Source organism: Plecotus auritus (genome assembly GCF_963455305.1).
Source record: "Plecotus auritus genome assembly, chromosome: 1".
NCBI classification, from domain to species: domain Eukaryota; kingdom Metazoa; phylum Chordata; class Mammalia; order Chiroptera; family Vespertilionidae; genus Plecotus; species Plecotus auritus.
This window is the reverse complement of record NC_137770.1, coordinates 196,453,209-196,478,050: the sequence shown is the minus strand read 5'-3', so window position 1 is coordinate 196,478,050 and position 24,842 is coordinate 196,453,209. Positions and strand designations below refer to the sequence as shown.

The window sequence follows — 24,842 nt, the reverse complement described above, 5'->3', positions numbered from 1 at the left end:
GAAAGCATGTTTTTATAAAATCTGGGGAAAGGAACCACAACCAAGCCTAGGATTTCCTTAGATGCTGCCAGGACTTACCTTGAGTTTTACTTCCTCACAATTTCCTGTGATTGCCCCATACCTCACAGCAGGCTTTAAGCCCTGGGGTGCATTTCTCTGGGGTCCAGGGAGAAGCTGTATCAGACACAAATCTATGAATTGTTAGGAATGGCTATGAAAATGCTCCTTAAGACCTGAGATTTCATAGCTATAATATTTAGAAAACTTGGGAGTAAGTGGCAGAAAACAAGTTCTCATATAAATTTTGCAGTATCTCACAGATGAGGTTTTTGAAGAAATACTGGGAGCAGGAGAGGGAGACTGTATTGAGAATACCTCATTAGGCTCAACCCCAAATAAATGTTGATTTTGTAGGTTAAAAATAGTCCTATGTCAGTAGTTTTAATGCTTTAACCTAATATTAAGATGCCAGTAAATGTGGACAAAAGAAACATCCTAACCTATAGAAAGCATTAATAAGAACTTATTTGAGCCAAAATTTTGAGGACATGTCCAGAAGCAAGGTCTCAATGGATGAGAAAATGCTTGAGAAAGAAGCAGTTTTATAGTTCTTTTAATACATTTAGAATGAAAGGAGAAAAATAAGGAAGGGTATGTGAAATCTAGTGGTAGATAGGGAGATGGAGAAAAAGCTGGGCAATCTCTAGGACTGAATAAAAAGGAAAATGGAGAGATACATACTTCTTTTACATTGGTGGTCACAGGATAGTGAGCATTTAACAATTACAGTGAATAGGGATGGTATGTAGGCAACAAGATAACAAGGACTTTCAGTGTCATTATGCTCTGTTGCCAGGGGTCTGCTTTTGAAGGATCTGGAAATGAAAATCATTCTGACATTTCTAAGGTGTATTATCCCAGATACACAATAGCAACAGGCAGGGTTCCCTTAAGGCAGGGGTCCCCAAACTACGGCCTGCAGGCCACATGCAGCCTGCTGAGGACATTTACCCGGCCCGCCAGGTGCCGCTGCCTGTCCTGCTTAGCAGCTGACTCGTCCTGGGCCCGCAGTGCGCATAGGAATTTGTTCATAGTTTTTTTTTTAAACTATAGTCCGGCCCTCCAACAGTCTGAGGCACAGTGAACTGGCCCCCTGTTTAAAAAGTTTGAGGACCCCTGCCTTAAGGTAATATACTAGAGGCCTGGTGCACGAAATTCGTGCACGCAGGTGGGGGATGTCCCTCAGCCCAGCCTGCACCCTCTCCAATCTGGGACCCCTCGAGGGATGTCCGACTGCCCATTTAGGCCCGATCCCAGTAGGATCGGGCCTAAACGGGCAGTCAGACTTCCCTCTCACAATCCAGGACTGCTGGCTCCCAACTGCTCACCTGTCTGCCTTCCTGATTGCCCCTAACCGCTTCTACCTGCCAGCCTGATCACCCCCTATCTACTCCCTTGCCAGCTGATTGATGCCTAACTGCTCCCCTGCCAGCCTGATTGCCTCTAACTGCCCTCCCCTGCAGGCCTGGTCACCCCTAACCGCCCTCCCCTGCAGGCCTGGGTCCCCCCCAACTGCCCTTCCCTGTAGGCCCAGTCACCCCCAACTTCCCTCCTCTGCTAGCCTGGTCACCCCTAACTGCCCTCCCTTGCAGGCTTGATTGCCCCCAACTGCCCTCCCTTACAGGCCTGGTCTCTCCCAACTGCCCTCCCCTGCTGGCCTGATCGCTCACAACTTCCCTCCCCTGCAGGCCTGATCCTTCCCAACTATCCTCCCCTGCTGGCCATCTTGTGGTGGCCATCTTGTGTCCACATGGGGGCATCCATCTTTGACCACATGGGAGCAGCCATCTTGTGTGTTGGAGTGATGGTCAATTTGCATATTACTCTTTTATTAGATAGGAGAGAGGCCTGGTGCATGGGTGGGGGCCAGCTGGTTTGCCCTAAAGGGCGTCCTGGATCAGGGTGGGGGTTCCCTTGGGGCATGGGCGGCCTGGGCGAGGGGCCTGTGGTGGTTTGCAGGCTGGTCACGCCCTCCAGTGACCCAAGTGGAGGCCCTGGTATCTGGGATTTATTTATCTTCTATAATTAAAACTTTTTAGCCTTCAGCTGAGGCCAGGGCAGGCCAGGAACTTGGCTTCCTCCATCGCCGGGGAAACCCAAGCCTCCTGCTCGCTCCATGGCTGTAGCAATTTTTGTTGGGATTTATTTATCTTCTATAATTGAAACTTTGTAGCCTTGAATGGAGTCCTGGGCTGGCCAGGGTGTGCAGGAAGCTTGGCTTCCTCCATTGCTGGGGAAACCCAAGCCTCCTGCTCACTCTGTGGCCAAAGCCATATTGGTTGGGTTAATTTGCATACTCGCTCCTGATTGGCTGGTGGGCGTGGCTTGTGGGTGTAGCGGGTGTATGGTCAATTTGCATATTACTCTTTTATTAGATAGGTTATAAAAGCCCAGGGTCTGTAAGGACCGAAGGCTCGACCAATTGTCAGGCTGCAGGCACAGCGGGCTCCAGTGGGCGGGGACTGGCGAGCGGGCTGAACTGCTGACCTCTCGAGAAGAGAGAGAGGCAGGGCTGATCAGCAGCTACCACAGCTGCTGGCGAGGACCCGAGAGAGAGAGAGAGAGAGAGAGAGAGAGAGAGAGAGAGAGAGAAGCAGGATCTGATCCACAGCTTCAGACCCTGCTTCTCTCTCTCTCTCAGGGCCTCGCCAGCAACTGCACCTCTCTCTCTCTCTGAGAGATCAGCAGTTCAGCCTGCTCGCCAGAAGCCTGGGTGGATGTTGATCAGCCCCGCCTCTCTGATCAGGCCCAGAGATAGGCCCGGAGACGCTGACTGTCATAGAAACTGACCAATCAGAACCAAATCTGGGTGAAGTGCGAGGAGCCAAGAGCTGCCTAGGAGGCGGAGATTCTGATGCTGACTGGAATAGAAACTGACCAATCAAAACCTAATCTGGGTGAACTGCAAAAGCAGAACCTAAGATGGGGGCTGAGGAGGGGTTTTAAGGACAACAGCTCTTTGAGGTAAGGTGTAAGAAAGTGGTTCAATTTTTTAATGACTGGTTTGGCAGTATAGTGCATATGGCTGGCTATCAGTCCAGATATAGGGATTATGTATTTTTTTTCTGCCAAGAGCATCTCCTCCTGATGAAAAAGGCTTTTCCCCCCATGTAAGCAATCCTATCCTATATAACTATCTATACTAATAAAAGGGTAATATGCTAATTAGACCGGGTCAACCGGCCATCTTCTGGACCCGACTTACTTCTGGACAAAGCCATGGTGGTGGGGGCCGAGGCAAAGGCAGTTAGGAGCGAGATCAGGCCAGCAGGGAAGAGCAGTTAAGGGTGAGATCAGGCCAGCAGGGGAGGGCAGTTGGGAGTCATCAGGCAGGGAGAGGCAGTTAGAGGCAATCAGGCAGGCAGGCAGGCAGAGAGGTTAGGGGTGATCAGGCAGGCAAGCAGGTGAGCAGTTAGGAGCCAGTGGTCCCAGATTGCGAGAGAGACCCCTGTGGGGTCCCCGATTGGAGAGGGTGCAGGATAGGCTGAGGGAACCCCTCCCCCCCCCACCCTGTGCACAAATTTTGTGCACTGGGCCATTAGTATATATATAAGCAATCACTTCTTTACATTCTCTACCCCATTCATTTCTTGTAACCACCTATGACATGGTTCTTGGTGACTGTCCTGGATAATTTTTCTTGAAATTTTCACATGAATCTGGGATTTCAAATCTTTGCCAGAGGCCCTCACAAGCACAAATTGGTGTTGCTTAATAATAGTCCAAAGCTCCTATAACTTGGATTCAATGCTTGTCATGAAAAATTCAGTCACTTGATTACTACAACAAAATAGACCGAGATTGCAACTCTCTAAAAAATCTAGCAAAATGTTATTCCTGGGCTCATTTGGTTTAAGTCCAGTAAGTTATAAAAGTTTACTAGAATCCTAGTCTCTGGGACAACTTTCATAAATTGTTAAAAATCCATTTCAAGATGTCTCCCTTAAACATCCCATTAAAGAATGTGTCCAAAATGAACCCGCACTTGATAACAGTGACTCCCGAAAGTCCCGTGCTGCTTATTCTGTTTGTCTCCGTACGGATTCTCTGCCTTGTTTATGCTCCAGGAAACTCTCTTTCCAAACTGCTTCTCCAAGGCTCCTTTGCCCCTTGGCTTGTGGCTGAGATGGGCCAAATGATAGGAGAGAAGTTGGGATGTATCTATTCCTCCCCACTGCTTAGCTGTGGTTCTGATGGTGCCTGCAGCCTGCCACAGTCCAGTTCTCAAAGGCTCTGACAAGACTGTCCCTTTCATGTCCAGGCAGGCTCAGAGGCACTTTTGATTTCAACCTGTTCCTAGTCCTTGGGGCTTCATCACCACCTATTACTCATTTCCTTCTGGATATCCAGTTCTAGTACTTCCTGGTGTGTGGCATACAACCTGTGGAAGTTACCAAATTAAGCTAGTGAGTAAGCATGAAGTAAGTGCATTACTCAATGTCTGGCATAAGTCATAGGCCCTCAGTAAATATCCTCTTTCTGCCCCATGCTAATCCTAGAAGTTTCCAGAATGAGGTGGGGCTTAGTCTAGTGCGGTGATCTCTACATGGGAGTCAGGAATTAGGATGAAAAACAGAAGACAGAACACGGTCATATCTTTTCCTGGCCGAAAGCTCATCACTCTCGATTTGTAAATCTGGTGCCAAGCTGGTGGGCTCCAGCTTTTTAAGCAAGGCTGTTTCTCTGCTTTCTCCATTGCGGCTCCTCTTCTATTTAAGGAAGGGTGTCCCCTTGGACCAGTGGTTCTTCAGCTCTAGGGTCCAGCAGAATCACCTGGAGGGCTCATTAAGAGGGTAGTTTAGGGTAGGATCTGAGAGAATTAATACTTTTATGGGTTCCCAGGTCCAGCACCCAGCTTGGAGAACCTCTGCTCCGGCCTCTTCAGCTCCCACACAGCAGTCCAAGCCAGGACTTTTCCTCTGAATCCCAGCACCTCCTATGTTGGTTAAAGGGACATCATGAATTATCCTGCTGAAAGACTAAGGGGAAAAACATATTCTGATAGTTTAAGTAGCTGTAGATAAACCAAACCAAAAGTTTTCAATCAACTAAATGACAATTCATCAGTCCTAATGCTTTTCTTCAAATTAATATTTTCACTAAAACTTTTCTCAAATAACAGGAATGGCAGAAAGGCAACCTCACACCATGATTGAGAACTATGGGGCACACTAATTTAAAATTAAAAAGAAACTAAGAATTCTTTCAGATGACAGTGTTCAAATCTTCCCAGTTTCATTGCCTTCTCCCCCGCCTGTCCCAATCTTCTTGATGTTCCTGTGCTCCTAACGCTACCATGTTTCAAGTCCTTTCCCCAGAATTTAGCATTATGTATAAAAATGACAAAGCATCACACATTACTGACTTTAGTTCCACATGAGTTTGTCTTGACCTCAAATTGTAAACTCACTGATATTCCAACTACGTCTGATTACTTCCTTTTAATCTTCCACAGCACACGTCTTACAGGAAGTGTGCCGCCAATAAATACTTTTTGCTTATTTGTCCTTGGGTAAATGACTTAACCTTCCTAAGCCTCAGTTTCCCCTGCTGTAAATCCTAATAAAAATAGCACCTCCCAGGGTTGCCTTGAAGATAAAAGAGAGGATGGAAGCAAGCACTTATTTTAAGGCCCGACATCAAATAAACGGTAGCTTTAACTCCATCCTTCCCCACACAACTGCTCCTAATTCCCCCAGTCAAGTAGGGCTTTACTTTTTAGCCTTCTTTTGTTCTGTTGTGCCAAACGCCTCGTACGCCCTTCCACCTTGTCTCCTCCAGTCTTTGGGTCTAATCCTCACACTAAAGAGCCTGCAAGCTTAGCAGAATGCCTACAAAACCACCTGGGTTCAAAAATGAGGTCTGCTGTTTACTCCCTGTGCGGCTCTGCTAAAGTGACCTAATAATCTCTGCGTCTCGGTTTCCTTATTTAAAAAATGGGAGGAACAATAGTATCGGTCTTATATAGTTGTACGATTATTTAAAGAATTCTGAACAGTGCCTGGCACAAAGTAAAAGCTAGGTAAGCGTTGGAGGCCACTATTCGTGTTAGCTGTCCGCTCTCTGTACCAGGCCCTTGGGAGTGAGGACTCCCTCGTTTCTGCATCCGCAGTGCCTAGAGCACAGTCAGCGCTGCAACCAATCCGAACCAGAACTTAATGCAGGTGAAAAGGTGAAAACCGAGGAAATGGGTTTCAATGTGAGGATGGTGGGAGATGGGGAGGGAAAGTTGAGCGACCCCGAGTCGAGGCGGAGGGCGGAGAGTTCCGGGCGTGGGTACCGGCGAGGGGCGCGGCTTCCCGTCCCGCCGGCGGCGAGCAGGTGGAGTCCGGCCGGAGGCGGGGCGGGAGGAAGGGGTGTGGTCGCTGTAGCGGTCGCCTTCGCTGGCCCGCCGGGAACCAGCTTCGGAGCAGCAGCGCGGGACGCACACCTGGCTCGCCGTTCTCCCGCGCCCGGGCCGCTTCACGGTAAGTCCAGCCTCCCCGCGCTCAGCCACGCGCCTCGCCCAACTCCCCGCGAGCGCCGTGCGGTCCTGGGCGGAGCTAACTTAGCGCCTTCGCTGCAAACCAACCCGGCAGCGCTGGTGCAGGATCCGAGGGGCCTCAGCGCGCACTCCCACATTTCAGAATCGAGGAAACTAGCCCAGGGGAGCAAAAGTGCTGCGCTCTGGGAGGGCCACCCAGCTATGGTCACCCCGGGTCCAAGCTGACACCCCGCAGTCCCAGGCCCTGCACCCTTCCCTTTTCATCACAGCGAACAGAGTAGGGAGCCAGTTGATCATTTCAACCTTCCCAGTACTAAAGGTCTTGGGGACAGAAGAGCGAGGCGTTGGAAGGGTCCTCTGGGTCCAGATGCCGGGGCAGACACTGGCTCCAAGCTCTGTACTGATTACTCTGTACACCACCCATCCTTGTGAGCATGCTGTCCTCTTCACACACGCAATTTATTTTGTTTTACTTATTTTTCTTAGGAGGTAGAAAAGTGTGTTTAGATATTGGGCGTTGGGAGTCCGAGAAGTTTGCTTTTTCTTAAACAGGCTCATCATTTCCTTTTATTGCAACAGAATTCCATTCCCTAGATGTGAATCATTCTCCTGGCACTTGGCATCGGAGTCAGCAGGTGGGGGGATATGGGCACCTGATTGCAAATGACCACACCTATGTAGAAAATTGTGGCTGGAGGCTCCTCTGTCTGATGATAAGAAGTTGCACCACCAAAGCTAAATTCTTTCCAAGGATTTCTGATCACAGACAGCAAGACTTTGCCTTCATTTACAACTTTTTAAAATCAACATCATAAAAAATGTAACTTACTAAAACGTTCTTTTCTAGAGATTTCACCACCAGCTTTCATGAAGGCAGAAAACTTCCAATGGACAAGAAAGGGAACTTAAAGATGTAAAGGAAACCAGAATCTTGTTCCCAGAGCCACGAGGATGTGTAGGAAAATCTGTTTAGAAACAGGGATGCAGGAGGAAGTAAAAGGAAAGGATGTCACTGCTCTAACCCTTTCAGAAGAGGCTGTTTAAAGTTCTGTTAGGCCTTTTGGCTTCCAATGTGGAGTAATTCTTTCTTAAAATGTAAATCAGTAATAATTATTAATACGTTAGAAATGATACTGGATCAACATATATTGAGTATCAGCGTTGACCATGTCTGGAACAGCCACTTGGGTACGCAGAACCATGTGATTAAGGCCATGTCTTTGGAGGATGGCTGCCTAAATTCAGTCCCTATGTGACCGGACAACCAAGGGGTCTGGGCTGCCTGTCACTACTTGAGCCACTTAAGTGGAGACAGGGTTGAATCATATATGAGCGTTTATTCCAATACTGCCAGCAGTATGGGAGAGCAGCAGGTCACCCACAAAAGTCTGCTCTGCCTCTCCCCATAATCAGCTGCTTATGTTGGGTAGAAGGACAAAGATTACATGAGAAAGTAAGAATTACAGACATAGAAAGTAGGCATGGTATAATCATTACAGGTTATAAGTCATGCAGGCTTGGCGGGTCGCAGAGGGTGGGTGCCTCCGGATGCCCTGGGACCAGATTGCAGGCAATAAGGGCTGGGGGTCCCAAAGGGCAGGCGCCTCTGGGACTAGATTGTTTCAGCCAGGAGGTTGTTAAGTCTTTCCATGATGATAGGCAGTTCTCAGGAAGGAAGGATGGACTGCATGCCGATGTTAGCTCCCATGTCCCAGGGCGTACAACTCTCAGCAGGTTAGAATGTGCTTTCTCTAATCAGAACAGAACCATCACGGTTAACAGAGCATGATTAATATTTCTTGTACTTGTGGCTAGTCTCCAATATTCTATTTCTGCCCCTAATAACTACTTATTAGCTATATGACTGGACTGTTATTTTACTTATCTGTGCCCCACCTTCTTCATATGCATAGTGGAGATGATATTAATGATACTTAGTACCCTAGATTATTGTGAGGCTTATATTAAATTATTCATTCATTCAATGAGTATTTTTTATATTGCCTTGTATGCCCCAGTGAGCAAACATGAAAAAATGTCTAGCTTTACAAAATCAACCTTTTAGTGCTTTTTATATTATCTGGAACATAGTAAGGACTCGAAAAGCTAGCTGATATGATGATACATGTTATTTTATTCAATACCAGCTACAGCCCTCCTCTCCCCTTTTTATAGAAAAGGGAACTGAGGGTCAAATAAATTGTGTCTAGCTTTAAGAGGTAAAACCAAAACTAGTGATACCTTGTATCTACTATATAGATAGAGGAATATACACTGAGTGGCCAGATTATTATGATCTCTGAACGCATAATAATCTGGCCACTCAGTGTATATATTAGAGACCCGGTGCATGAATTCATGCATGGGTGGGGTCCAGCCAGCCTGGCCAGGGCGAGGGGACATGGGCGGTTGTCCAGCCTGCCTGCTGGTCGAACTCCTGGTCAAGGGGACAATTTGCATATTAGCCTTTTATTATATAGGATATACACTGAATGGCCAGATTATTATGCATTCAGAGATCATAATAATCTGGCCACTCGTGTGTGTGTGTGTGTGTGTGTGTGTGTGTGTGTGTGTGTGTATTTTAGAGGCCTGATGCACGAAATTCGTGCAAGAGTAGGCCTTCCTTCCACTTGCTGCCGGCACCAGCTTCCCTCTGGCATCTGGGACCCGGGCTTCCCTTGCAGCCCCGGCTTTGTCCGGAAGGTCGTCCAGAAGGACGTCCAGTCTAATTAGCATATTATACTTTTATTATTACTAATGGTGTTAGACCCTGTAACTAGAGAGCCAACCTCCCTCTGCTACAGACAGAGAGAGCCTGAAAAAATCAGGGCTAAATATTTGCAGGGACTAATGGTGTAATTTCCTGTCGAACTTTGTTTTGAGGCTATCATGGTATTTTTAGAATGTTTTGTTCCAAGGATGGGTGGGAGCAACTTGTATTTCTAAATCAACCCTTGGAGATAGGCCAGCATGTTTGAATAACGTTGACGTATGCATTCCCAATTGAGGCTCCACGAAAGAGCTGCCCTTTTCACCCCTGCATCCGCCCAAGGACTGGACTGCCTCTCAGGGAGCAGGCACGTCTGTTTATAACTGTAGGCTTGGAGCCTTATAGAGTGCAAATGCTCATTTCACAATCAAACACAAGGAATCAAATGGAAGCCAAGCAAAATTCATGTGGATGGGGGACAATTTCCTGTGTTTTTGTTGTTCCCTAGATGGTAGTCTGTCTTGATTAAAAGAAGTCAGCAACCAAAGTAGTTCTACTGGATTTTAAATGAGTCAGAAATTGGCTTTCTAGGAAACATATGTGTAAACCCCTTAAGTCTGAGATTTTTTTTTTTTCTCTTTTTGAGCCCTTCACTGGTCTAGCTCCACCTCTTGTAGAAGGTAGGCACTGAGTAAACGTTTGTTTAGCAAATGGGCTACTTGATGTTAAAGACACATCCTCTTCTCCAGGGGGTTTCTCTTTGAACATGGGTTCTGCTTTCTGGATTAAAGATTGAGAGTTGGTGAATTTACTATGTTTGGAATCCTAGGCTTATTCCATTTAGTAATTTTTTTTTCTTTTAATAGGTTAGTGTGATCTGAACTCAAGGCAAAGGTGGGATAGCATGGCATCTCTCTGGGTAAGTAAAAATCAAGTCTTCCTAACACAATAATCTACCTGGTCCAATCAGAATACAAAGAAAAATATTTTGAAAGTTGATAAAAAAAGTTCATCTGAAAAAAATTAACATGCCAAAAAAGCTCGTGGATGTCCAAAAATAATAATGTATTGTACAGGTATGTAGTTAAAATAATTTATGATGATACCAAAGCAGAGAGGTCAATAGCAGAGAATTTATTTAGTATATGACTTGGGAACTTATTATATGATGAAGATGATATTTCGTAGCAGAGAGGAAAAGATGGCTTATTCAATAAATTATGCTAGGAAAACTTCTAGCCATTTACGAAAAAAGTAAATCTGTATTCCGTCTCCCTTCTTACATTGAAATAAAAATACTGAAATGAAAGAGATGGGATATGAATAAAATTTAAAAATAATCTTGGAGTGGGGAAGGCACTTACAACTGTGGCATAAATCAAAAGCCTGAAAGAAAAATACTGATCTACTTAACTATATATAAATTTATAATTTTTTACACCAAACAATACTGTTAATAGAAGACAACCCACAGTGGGAAAACATTTGCAGCACATCGGACAAAAGACTTACTTCCTTAACATACAAATAACTTCAATAAATAGATTAAAAAAAGAACTCCTTGGAAAAATTTGCAAGGGACATGAAGAGAAATTATAAATGTTCAATAAACATATGAAAACATGATATACCTTACTGAAAATTAAAGAAAGGTAAATAACACAATAAGAAATCATTTTCTACCTAAAAAATTGGTAAAGGTGAAGAAAATGTAGTAAGACCAATGCTGCAGAGGATTTGGACAAGACAGGTCCTCTCATCCTCTCTTCCTGGGAGAAGGAACTTGGCACACTTTGGGGTGTTATTTTGGCAATATCTATCAATGTTTCAATGCACACACCATTTAACCTTGTAATTTCACTTCTGGGTATTTATCATGTAGATATCCTCAGGGAGCAGGCCTAAGCCATCAGTTGGACATCCCCCAAGGGCTCCCGGACTGTGAGAGGGCACAGGCCAGGCTGAGGGACCCCCCTGGGGTGCACAAATTTCATGCACTGGGCCTCTAGTACTGATATAAGGATATTCATTTGTATTAAAGAAAATATACAGACAGCATAAATGGCCACCTATGGGGTATGAAATTATTAAATTACTCATTTGTAATTTAGAGCCATTTTTATGTGATCATTAAAATGAATAGGGGGAAAATGGGTCAGCTTTATATATACTGACATAAGAAAATGTCAAAAGCTATATTAATCAATGAATACAATCAAGTTACAGAATAACAAGTACAGAGTGATTATATATATAACTAGAGGCCCGGTGCATGAAATTCGTGCACGGGGGGGGGGGGGGGTGTGGTGTCCCTCAGCCCAGCCTGCACCCTCTCCAAACTGGGACCCCACAGTTCTCCAAAACTGCTGGCTCCCAACTGCTCGCCTGCCTGCCTTTCTGATTGCCCCTAACCACTTCTGCCTGCCAGCCTGATCACCCCTAACCACTCCCCTGCCAGCCTGACTGATGCCTAACTGCTCCCCTGCCAGCCTGTTTGCCCCTAACTGCCCTCCCTTGCAGGCCTGGTCCCTCCCAACTGCCCTCCCCTACTGGCCATCTTGTGGTGGCCATCTTGTGTCCACATGGGGGCAGCCATCTTTTGTGTTGGAGTGACAGTCAATTTGCATATTATTCTTTTATTAGGTAGGGTATATATACTGTATCACATGAAAAGGTGGAATTATGAAGAAGGGTACTTTTATTTTTTAATGTATCACCTCATCACATTCTGTGCTTTGATTGTTTTTCAACAATAAACATACATTATATTTTATAAGTAGGGGGCAGAGGAGGCTTAAAGAATAGCTTGTATGGAGAGGTGACCAGCCCTTATATGAGCAGTTCAGGGGAAGGGATGCTGTTATGAAGCTCCCAATATTACTTCCGTATGACCGGCCAAGAGGCTGACCTCCCCTCTCTCCAGGTCTGAAATCCCTGCTACTATTATGGATATCTAGTAGAATCAGATGAAAAAAAAAAAACCAAAACATTTCTCCAAAAGGCTGGCATTTAAAATAAAATAAAAACCTCCCTCTAGCCCTTGTCCATTAGTAAACAGATGTGGAGTTATTTGGTCAGACTCTCCTTCTGACACTGTCAAAGTCTTGGCACATTTCTGAACAGCTGGGAGAGACCCAGGCGAGTGTGAGAGAGGGTACATTAATCTCCTGTTGCAACACCCATTCATTACATCACAGTTCTACATGTTAGAAGCCCAAAATGGGTCTCGTGGCACTAAAATGAAGCAGTTGGCAGGGCTGTGTTTCTTTTTGAAGACCTTGGGAAGAATCCACCTCTGAACTCATTTAGGTTGTTGGCCAAATTTAGTTCCTTGCAGTTGAGGTCCCTTGTTTTCTTGCCAGGCCTTGTGCGTGGCCGCTGCAGCTCAGAACAGCAACTGTACAACAGTCCTCCTGCATGCAATCTGTTGGTCTTCCCTCTGGGGCATCTCTCTTCTACCTTCCCTTTCTCCCTCCAGCTGGAGGCAGTTCTCTGCTTTTAAAGCTCAGGTGACTAATTGGGCCCACCCAGATAATCCAGGATAATTTCCTGATGTTGAGGTCTGGAACCTTCATCACTTTGGCAAAGTCCCGTTTGTCATGCAACATAAAACATTCTAAGGGCCCAAGGATTACGGGGTGGACATTTTAGAAGGGAGCTGTTATTCTGCCTACCTTGAGGGGATAGGAGTATGGTGGCCTCAGGGAGTGATCACATTCCTCTTTGGGCAACAGGAAGGAAAGGGCAGAGCAGACCACAAAGGGAAGCTCTGGGTGAGGGGAGAGGAGCCCCTTCAGTGAGTGCAGAAAGAGGCCCTGGCTCCTGCTGCTCCTTCTTTTCTCTCCTGTTGTCTTGCTCTTCTCAAATTAGAGAACTCACGTCTATGAGTGAGATCTCTGAGAACTAATATTAAAAACAACTCAGAACTACTGTGGAAACAGTATGGCTGTTCCTCAAAAAAAATTAAGACCAGAACTACCATATGATCCAGAAGTTCCATTTCTGGATAAATAGCCAAAAGAACTGAAAGCAGGGTCTTGAAGAGATATCTGCACTCCCATGTTCATAACAGCTTTATTCACAAGAGCCAAAGGTGGAAACAACCCAAATGTCCGTGGACAGACAAATGGATAAACAAAATTTGGTCTATATATACAATGAAATATTATTCAGTTTCAAAAAGGAAGGAAATGCTGACACATGGTACAACACAGATGAACCTTGAGGACATTATCCTAAGTGAAATAAGCCAGTAATAAAAAGACAAAATACTGTATGGTTCCATTTATATAAGACTAGAGGCCTGTTGCATGAAGATTCGTGCAATAGGCCTCCCTTCCCCTGGCTGCCGGCACTGGTTTTCCTCCGGCACCCGGGACCCAGGCCTTCGCTCCGGCCGCAGCAGAGAAGCCAAGCCTCAAGGCTAAGCTTCTCTGCTCCAGCCGCAGTGAGGCTTGGCTTCTCTGCTCTGCCACAGTGGAGAAGCCAAGCCTTGAGGCTAGGCTTCTGCACTCCACTGCAGTGGAGAAGCCAAGCCTCTTCAGTCTTCAGGCTTCAGTCTTCTCTCGGGCCAGAGCCTTCAGTCTTTGCTCCGTGCCTGCATATGCAAATTAACCCACCATCTTTGTTGGGTTAATTTGCATACTCACTCCTGATTGGCTGGTGGGCATTGGGGAGGTACGGTCAGTTTGCATATTTCTCTTTTATTAGTGTAGATATCCAAAGTAGTCAAATTTGTGGAGATAGGATAGAATTGTGGTTGCTTGGGGTTGGGAGGGGGAAAAGGGGAGTCATTGTCTTATGGGTACAGTTTCTGTTTCCACACACTGAACAGTTTCACCTCTACCGAACTGTGCACTTTAAAAGGGTCAATTTTAGTTGTTGTTTTTACCACAATAAAAAACACAACTTTCTGATTTGTGTACATACTCTTACCACTGAGTTACATCTGTTCCCTTGTTCCCTCTTATACACAAAAGCACATAAACACACAAACACAAATGAGCAATCCAGTCAGTGTGTTTCTACAAACTGTAGAAGGGTTTGGGTGATCAGTGTATGGTGAGTTCACTGGCATAATCTGGTCAAGAGAGAAGACTTCAGTTGCAATTTCAGTCCTTACGGTTGAAGCTGAAAGAACAGTTGGTTTGCTAGGCCTGGGTAGTCTCTCTAGGGGTGTTGCAACCTCCCATTGTTTCAGATGAGCAAACAGTCTATGCTGCAGTACAGTTTCCTGTTTGGAAACGGTCACTCACTCTGTTCAGGCTTGTGTTCTACTTCTTAACTCTGATGAAAGGACTTGATGGCATAGTAGTTTATACCCTTTGATTCCTTGTCCCTTGGTCCCTTGTCATATATTGCCTTTAGGTCCACAGCAAGCACTCAGGCAACCCACAATTAAAATGTCTTGGAACATGACTTTTTTATTAAGATACGTAGTGGTATTTTTTTTTTTTTACATGCACCTTCTACAATGCCGGCTTTCTCATTCAAATATTCTGAGCTCTTTCCTCCTTGGTCAATTCCTAACTTACTTTTGCAGAATAATGAATGTAATTAATCTTTGTTTGAACCCTCACATTAGTATTTTTATTATGGAACTAAAATACTTGTAAATTAACTCACAATCATTGTAATTATCATGAACCTTTATAACATCCTAACTTGTGATAGCTTTTTCCTTCCCCATTTCAGACTCTAATTTGCAGAATGAGGACGGAGAACACAGAGACTCTAGACCCAAGGGATAAAATCAGTTTCACACAAAAATAACTTCCCATAAATATGATGCCTACTAACTTTGTTTTGAAAGAGTAGTTAAACAATTAAAGCAGCAAGTACCTGGTGTAATGAGCTCTGAGAGCAGCATGAAGACAGTAAAGCCACAGTCCCAGTTCTCCTTTTCATAACTATCTAATTGGTTAAAAGGCAGACTCTTGAATATAACGTGGAGCAAAATGCCTAGTCTCTCACTGTCTGTCTCCTCATCTCTAAATGAGTGTACTAATAGTACCTACATTATCTGGTGTTTGTAAGCATTGAATCAGTTATGGAAAACGTATTAACAGTGCCTGGCATGTAGTGAGCACTCAGTTAATATTATAATCATTATCATTTCAATATATTAATTTTTTTCTAAAAACATAATTCTTGCTAATTAATATCCTTGCAACTGTATTAGGAAAGGAGAGTCTGCCTGTTTCATGGGCCTGATTTTTTTCTAAATCAACAGTATTCCTCCCTCCCCATTGGAATTATTTCTCTGAGCTACCTGCAACATTTGGATTTTCCCCAGGAGAATCTTTTTCACCACTCCTGTTTTCAATATTTTCTAGTATATGTGTGTGTGTGTATGTGTGTGTGTGTGTGTATGTATATATATATATATATATATATATATATATATATATATATTTAAGACTTCTTTTTTTAGAGCAATTTTAGGTTCGCAACAAAATTGAAAGGAAGGTACAGAGATTTCCCATATACCCCCAGCCCCACACATGCACAACCTCCCCCAATATCAGTATTGGCCACCAGAGTGGTACATTTCTTACAATTGATGAGTCTACCTTGACACATCATTACCACCCATATTCCATAGTTCAGTTCACTGCTGGTGTGGTATAGCTAAGACATATAGTGCCCAATTCCCACTCCAAGTGGGTGTGCTGCAGCACGATCCTCCCATTCCCAGGATCACTGTCAGCCTCCACAAGTTTAACGGCTCAGCCCTCACTTCAGACATCAGCTACAAGTCTTAGAGCCACCTGCATTTCTGACCGATTAGCTATAGATCTGGGGATTTCCAAGACTCCCTCAGGTGGAGTAATTCTCTAGAACAATTTACAGAGCTCACTGAAAGTGCCATCCTCACAGTTACAGGTTTATTACAAAGGCTACACACAAGGTGAGGTCTGTCTGGAAGGGCCCTGGATGCAAGCTCCGTGCACCCGCCCCGTGGAGTCAGGGTGTGAACCCTCCTGCACATCCGTGTGCTCACAGCTAGGAAGCTCCTGCAGGCCTCAGTGCCCAGGGTTTTCACCTGGGTTTCACGACAAGTGTGATTGAACTCAATCTCCAAGTGCCAGCACTCTAATTAAGCCTTGACTGGTCTTTTTAGTGGCCAGCCTGGATGCTGGAGCCCACAATGAGTCACGTCCTTAGCATAACAAAGACACTTTTATCACTCAGGAATCTCCAGGGTTTTTGAACCTCTGTACCTGGAACCCAGGACGAAGACCAGATGTGTTCTTCATTATACCTCATGTATATAACTCATATCAGGGTCTACAGTTTCCAAAACATCATATTTCTTTATGCTTTTTACTAAAAGTTTATCAACATGGGCACTGGTTATCTTATGCTGATCAGAAGTTCTGACTGGAAGTTATATCTTTCATAGTAAGTAACAGGAAAATGAGTTAATGTTTTGTAATAAATGCAGACAGAGCGGCAGGCAGAATCATTCAAAGCATGGGGTCCATGGAGAAGAATAACAAAAGGGATTCCTGATGGTGGAAAAGTTGAGGAAGGTGTATCTAAAGCAGAGGGAAAAGCTGATCCAGGATAATGTATTCATGGTGAACATTAGAGAGCACAGCTTCCCTCCCCCACCCAACCCTTTCTTTCCTGGGAATAAGATCGGTACAGTTTGACACCTGAAGACACATGTTCCCATATCTGCTGTGTAACCCAGAGGAATGACACCAGTGGTATGGCTCTCAGGACAGAAGCAATGCCCTAATATGAGAGGGGATTGTGGGAAGGTAATGCCTTTCAAATTTTGTCCCATGGATGACACCAGCCCTGGGCATTTGGCTGCTGTTGGTCCTGGGTACAAGGAGCCTGTGAGAGCGTTGTCCAGTTTCATATTTCTTGCTTTGGTGGGGACATCCCATTAGACCTTAATTTCCTGGTGTATTGCTCTTCCTGACCATGCAGATTTAATACGTGTGGAGAGAACACCTGTGGATGCACTGAATTTCTCCTCTGGCCTCCTTCCCGTCTCCACATCTCAGGGCTGGAAGATCTGACTTTCTGTTTTAATTGAAATAGACTTTTTGAATCTCAAGCAGAGCAGCGTGTACCAGCGATTTTCTGGTGTTTGGCAAGAATTTTCAAAACATGCAGTACCTGACCATTTAGTCTGGGGCACTGACCTCTTTCCACATTAAAAATTGTCACATAAAAAAATGACAACAGCCAACACAACCATAGCTGTCTGGTGTGAATGAAACAAATGTATACCTATTTTTTGTCAGAAGATATTATATTTTTTGGTATGCTGCAGAATTTTAGTGGTTAGTTTATGTGTGACATGAAATAAAAAAGGTTGAAAATCGCTGGTATATACTCATGAAGTATTCTTCAACAAAATTGCAACTTCCTGTCTGGTGTGTTTTAAACCGTGTTCCCTGAAGCTTCTTTAGATAAATATTGGCACTCAGACAGTTATATAAATGGCTCTCTGCAGGAAGTTAATGAAAAACAGGTTAGGCCTGGATTTCAAATAAAAAAATGAGAGCTTTGTTTCAGGACAAAGCCTGGAGAGAATCCTATGTAAGCTCAGAGAGAGGAGAGAGGCTTCCTGGAAATGAATGGAATTAACATTAAAGTTCTTTGCCACTCTCTGAATCAAGCTCAACCACCAAGGAGGGAGGGTCTGTCTTTCATATCTATATATATAAAAAGCCAGTGACCGGAATGCTGGAACAACCAGAACGACAGGTTGCTATGACGCCCACTGCAGCCTGCCAACCAGCCCCATCGGGGGCAGGGCTGGCTGGCCAACCTCTGGTGGCCCCTCCCCCTGGCTTGCCCCGCCCCCGATCGGCCCCCCACATCCCGATTGGCCCACAGCACCTATCCCTGGCTGGCCCTTCCCCTGATGGACCCTCCAACCCCAATCAAGGGCAGGGCTGGTCAACCAACCTCCCATGGCCCATCCCCTCAGCTGGCCCCGCCCTCAATTGGTCCCTCCCCCCACCGGCTCGGTCCCACTAGGCCCCCATTGGGGTGGGCCAGCCAGACCCCACCCATACATGAATTCGTGCACCAGGCTTCTAGTTTAATCATAATAAGAAGTATAATTTGCCAATCTAATGAGTAGCCTTTGAAGAACCCTGGTAAATCAGAGGCAAAGAGGAAAAGAAAAGGTTTTACAATGAGGGCAAGGAATATGACAGGGAAAAGTACCAGCATGATTTGATTCTCTTGAAATTCTATTTATTAGTAGATGCAAAGGAGTTAGAAATATATTTTAGAGTCCTGAACAATAAGAGTAATACAGAAGTCTCATATGAATTAAAAGAATAAGTTAAAATGTTACCATCATAACTAGCTAGTTAATATTAATAATAGTAAATTATTATTATAAGCAGAAGGGAGGCCAGACATAAGCATGATCATCAGGGTAGCTTCACCAGGAAGCCTCATATTCACGCTCCCCAGGAAAACACCAGTCTATTCTCTGCAAATCACTGGGGGAAGGGGTCCAAAAAGGGGAGAAATGGACACATGTGCCGTGAAGTCAGGGTGACATAGGGAAGGTACTTGCTTGTCTGTCTAACCTGGCAACAAAGATCCTTGGCTAGGAGGTGGACCCAGTGCAAGTCCATGAAAATTTGGGAACACATAATCCCCAGGCAAAGAAATTCTCTCGCTCCTGTCCCTCTGGTTTTGCTCCTGCTTCCTTGTATTCACCCATGCTCCTTCCATAGCCATGTGGCCCATGGCCATGCGGACCCCACACACAATGGACTGCACCTGGGAATACCAGCTAAGCTAGCCAGATGCTGGTCTCGGCTGTGCAAATGTTGAGCGGAGGCTCTGGGCAGTGGCTTTGATCCTAGCTCTGTTGAAGACAAAATGAGACTTTTTCCATGGTGGGACAGAGGGAGATGGGACCTTGAAATCTCAGGGGTTTAATTCCACAGAAGTAAAGCTTTCCCTGATACCTCATCCCCTCTTGGGGTCTTCAGGAAATTCTTTTCCCTGTGGCACCCCAAGAAGCCCATTTCCACCAGCAACAAGTGGGGACACAAAGAGCACCCGACCTCAAAAATTCTTAAAGTCTCCCCCTTCCTCTCTTATCATATCTTTGCTCCTTTCATTTTCAACTCTCTGTGTCTAATGAAATACCTCCCCTAGGTTCTCGGGGCATGTTTACCTGGGAGTGGTGACAGGACTGAAAAAAAGGCAAAGAATGCATTTGTTAGATGTTTGACATGCAATGTGCAACTTTGAAAAGTCTGTATGCCATTTGAGAATTATCAAAGAAAGCAAGATCCAGAATAAGAAAGCACTTTTATTCACTTATTCACTTAACAAATATCTACTAAACATCTTCTATGTGCCAGATGCTGTTTTAGGCTCTGGGGATACAGCAGAGAAAGAGAAATAAAATTTAAAAAGCATAGAGCTTGCATGCCCCTGATTTTATTATGGAAGACAAATAATAAACAAAGAAGCAAATGTATAATATATAAAGTCCGTTTTAAGCACTCTGGAGAAAAGCAGAGGTAGATAATAAGAGTGATGGGAGTGTTTTTTTCTGCTTAGATATGTGTTCAAAACAGAATTCTGGACTGGAGATATAAATGTGGGGGATGTCCGCAGACAGAAGGGATAGGGGTGGAAATAACCCACAGCAGGATAAGAGGGAAAGAAAAAGAAAGAGACTTCATTTTAGAAGAACCGATTTTATAAAGGTCAGGCAAAGGGGAGAATAAATGGAAGCTGGAAAACCCTCGCAAAGAGGCCCAGGTGCCAAAGAAAGACAGAGATCCAGCTGGTTAACCATGAGTGACACATGCTTCAGAGAGGTTAGGGGTTCTTATTATAATCTGGGTTTCATGGAATATACAACACGAGTTGCTTGTTTGTCCCTATCTTCCTAACCAAATCACATGTATCTATCTGCTTCAGCCCAACACTCTCCTCTGCTGTTACATTCCAACACTCCTGCCCTGGTGAAATCAGAAAAGGAGAGTTGGCAGGTGTGGAGATTTTCCCCTTGGAGTGAGTGCAAGGTAAAATGCAAACATCTCCTTAGACCTCTCAGGCACATTGCTAACATAACAAAGCTGTGATGTCAGCCTCGCTTCTCTGAGGCCGACAACCTGTTTCCTATGCCCCGCCTCTCTTTGCTGCCCTGGGCAAACAGCGTGCCTGCGGTGGCTATGGGGAGCCCTCTGTTAGCTGTGGCCCCTGCCAGCCTATGTTTGAAGATAAGGCCCCTGGCGTTTGCCCTGCAGCACCTTCTGGTTACCAGTCCTTTTCTCTGACCTCTGACCTGTTGTATTAGTTTCTGGGGGCTTTTGTAATAAAGTGCCACAAACTGGATGGGTTTTAAACAAGAGAAATGTATTGTTTCAAAGTTCTGGAGGCTAAAAGTCTGAAATCATGATGTTGGTAGGGCCATGCTCCCTCTGAAACCTGAGGGGAGTCCTTCATCGACTCTTCCTGGCTTCTGGTGGTTTGCGGGCAATCTTGGTATTCCAGGTACAACTCCAATCTATGCCTTCGTTCCCTCATCATCACATCACATTCTCCCTGTATCTATCTGTCTTCACATGGTTATCTTCTAAGGACTCCTTCTATTAGATTAGGGGCACACCCTACTCCATTAGAACCTCATCTTCACTCATCACATCAGCAATGACCTGATATCCAGATAGGCCCACATTCTGAGTACTGTCAATTGGGCCTTCACCATATCTTTCTGGGAGGCACACAATGCAGCCCATCACACCTGCCTCACGTGACCATGTTTCATTTCAGGGCCTCTTGTGGTACACTTTCTTTGGTTTTGAAAATCATCTTTTACTTGAAAAATCAAAAGAGAAGGCTTACATTTTCCAAATTCTGATTTTTTTTAGCCTACTCCATTTTTCCTTTTATCATAAACCTCCGGGACAGACTGTTTCGACACTGAGCAGAGAATGACCATTTCTCCCTGGCTCCTCGAGAGTTCCTGAGTCCTGGAGGTTTCCATGGGGCATTGGTTTGAAAGCTTAGCTTTTGGGTATGACCTGTTCAGGGCTCTATGAAGAGAGGAGTGACTCGGCCGTGCCTCACCTTCAAAACGTATGTGCAGCAACCGCTCTTCTTGCTCTGGAGCATTTGGCTTTAAACATGTTTCTTGTCCACAGAATGGGCACCTTGTGATTTTCTCTTTCACTCATTCTTCTAAATGTTAACGTTTAATTTCCTGCAAATCCAGTGCACGTTGCATGAAGAAACAGGTCCGACTGCCTTTCATGAGTCAAGAACAGACTGGCCTCTCCTAGAGGTTGAAACAGACAAATCCCCAGGCCCAGCTTGGCCACATCAATGGCTTCAACGCCTCATGTTTGACCTCCAAAGGACAGTTTTAGAAGATCAGGGGAAATTATATTGACATGAAGAAGATGGTTCAAATAAGATGCAGCCTAGCCCAGTAATTAGCAGCATAGATTAAAGAGACTGATCACTTGCTGGCAGTGAACTTGGGCAAGTTACTTAAGCATCAGTTTCATTCTCCTCTGTGAAGAGACGTTATTATATCTGCCTTATAAGTTTGTTGTGCGGATTGAATGGAGCTAATGCTGGACACATGGTTAGCACAGTACTTGGCTCATAGTAGGCAGCAGCAATTCTTATTGATGTAAAGAGCTCTGGTTATTCCCCCTTTATTTACACATTGCTTGCTTGACTTTCTTTTCCAACTGGTTTCAGGTTCATTTTTCCTTTTGGGGCATCTGAAGGTCAAGTTTGAGAAAAGGAAAGCAACTATGTTTAAAGAATGTGGATGGAAATCTGATTAAACATGAGGTTTCTTTTTTTAAAAAAGAAAGACTTTGACGAGTTTTCATTCAATGTCCTACTCTAGCACTGACACTTTGTTTGGGGAGTAGAATTAGTGGAAATAAACTAAGTCAGATATTGGTTAGTAATTTAAATGTCAGGGAATTAAGCCTGCAATGAAGTAGGCAAGGTAAATAGTTTTGTTTGGCTGCAAAAAAACGCTAACATTCCTGAAACAATGAGCTCATCATCAAATTCTTCCACACCCATAAAAGAATCTAGAACTTGTTTGCTCACTTTTGCTTTGGTTTCCTGGGCAGCTAAGCCTAAATAGAGCAGTGGTTTTTAAACTATAGAATCCATTAGAATCATCTGGAGGGCTTTGTAAAAAAACAAAACAAAACACAAATCCCAGTCTTAGCCCCAGAACTGTTCATTTCTAAGACTGGGATGGGGCCTGATAATTTGCATTGCTAATAAGCTCCTGGCTACTTACTGATCCAAGAACCACACTTTGAGAACCACTCTGTGGACTCCTGTGAGGCACTGTGATATGCTGTAGAGCACAAAGAGGTGGGTTCAAATTCGGAGGGCTGTCCTTACTAGCAGATTGAATGTCTTCCATTTTGAAATGGAAATAATAAAATCCCCTTGTTAAGACTGTCGTAAGAGTTAAATAATTTGTCTATAACTCACTTTGTTCACTGCCTGGCATGTATTTGTTTAAAAGATTCTATTGCTTTTACTGTAAGATTTTTTACATAATTCATATAAATATTTCTGAATGTTCTGGGCAACCAAGTCCATCAGATAAACAATACTGCTATTTAAATAACTGAAGCAGCTTGAAATCACTAAGATTCTACTTCAGAATGCCTGTGGCATTTTTTTTTTCAATCTGGAGTGTGTGTGTGGTGGTGTTTAGGTGTTTTTTTTTTTCTTTTATTTAAATGAGTGGTTCCTTCCCACTTAATTCTTACTGAATATCAAGTTGCATAACAGATTGGGAATTTCTCTCTTCTCTAAATTTGCACATTGGAATTTCAGCATGCTTTGATGTGTAGGTGGTACAGGGCAGTGGAAAGGTCACGGCTAGACTGGAAACCCTGAGTTTTCATAATTCATGAAATAATTAGAATCGGACTCCCATTTTGTCTTTTTGCATTCAGAAGCAACCGTGTTTATCTGCATGGCACAGAATCGCCTGAGGGGCTTCTTGAATGTGTAATGTCTACCTTAACACCTCATGTCTAAGGAATAAGATTCAGTGTGTCTGTGATAGGGCCTGTTTGGATGCATTTTAAAGAATCACTCCACGTGATTCAGAGGCCAGATTTCAAGAAAGGCTAGGAATGGGCTGTAATGGTCATGACCGCATTCAAATTCAGGTGCTGGTGCTTAACTAGTTGTGTGGACTTGAGCAAATTCTCCACCTTCTTAAATCCTGGTGTCTTGTATGTGAAATGCGTCACTTTTACTCATTCATCAGGACTGTGATGCCGGTTATAGTTAATGTTTATAAAGTGCCTTGTACAGTGCTGGGCATGAGGCACCCAAATGCTGCAATATTGTGGTGGTTCTTCTAAAATGCCACACATGGGAGGTGGGCACATAGATAAACACAAAGTTCATAGAAGGATAGAATTGAAATGAAGCCATTTGGCTCTGGGAATCCATAATATATTTATTAAGCCCCAGAGAAAGAGAATTCTCCCATTATTATGTTGACGTGACTGGCTTCTTACAGTGCCTTTAGAACAGGCACATTCACATCTAGTTTCTGATTCATTAGAATTACTTTTTTAGAATAAAAACTCTTTATTTTGGGTACTGTAAGGTTAAATGATATTTGATTGTATTGAAACAAATTATTCAATCTAATCTATTAAATTACTATCAATTTTTACTGTGCCAGAACATTAATTTTCCATATCTTTAATGTGACAAAATAATGTCTTTTCATTAAAATATTAAACACTTCAGGAGAGCCTAGATAATGCCATAGTAACACAGAGTAATAGAGCTACTGTTATTCCTTAACAGGATAGGAAAATCAGTTTAGGGAAAAAACATTATTACTGTAAAGATAAGTTTTTATTCAAAAAGTTAGAAAATACCATATAAGAGCATGTTTACTTGGATTTTTCTCAACGTCTTAATGGCTCTTCTACTGTCTCTTGAGCAGGTTTAAGGTATTTTATCCTTCCTACAGGACGGTCTTTCCCAGCTTCCTGACATGGTTCCAATTTGTGTAAAATTGGTATCGTGGCAGTTTTCATTTCCATGCTATTCCTGAAGATCTATGTTAGTGGAACTTTCCGAAGAGAATTTATCAGCCACGATTGCACATCCATTAAACAAAGCTTAGCAACAGGCAGTCCTAATGGGGTTTTCATTTATGGATCCCTTAGTGCAGAGTTCCCCAAAGACAATGGTCAATATTAATTCAAACAATTGAAGTCTGCAAACCTCAATTACTTCTGTGTGAGATGAAGTGAAATGCTTTGAATTATCACTTGAAAACAAAGAGGATGTAGGAAATGTCCACTTTTTCTTTGCTGTGATGCAGATGCCACTTTAAAACAAATACTCTTCAGAGTTCCAGGGTTAATACTATTTATATTTCTAATTTGTTACACAAGAGGGGGAAAGGAGAAGCCTCATAATCCATGGGGTAGCCATCATATTGCCTACATCTCTCTTGAATCATTCCTGAAGGGAGAGGAAGGTGTGCAAATTCTGGGTTTGTTATTTTTACAAGAGATGGATGGGGAAATGCATATGTAATATAAACAA

The 24,842-nt window shown here is 43.9% G+C and overlaps 1 protein-coding gene across 1 annotated transcript in view; it reads left to right on the top strand.

The window, feature by feature from the left end:
* The first annotated feature begins 6,424 nt into the window (after positions 1–6,424).
* ANXA3 (annexin A3) overlaps positions 6,425–24,842 on the top strand; it is a 57,351-nt gene continuing 38,933 nt past the window's right edge. The window contains exons 1-2 of the mRNA XM_080676175.1: positions 6,425–6,527; positions 10,124–10,176. Coding sequence (XP_080532301.1) covers positions 10,162–10,176 — 15 coding nt within the window. The 5' untranslated portion in view covers positions 6,425–6,527; positions 10,124–10,161. The remainder of the gene's footprint in view (positions 6,528–10,123; positions 10,177–24,842) is intronic.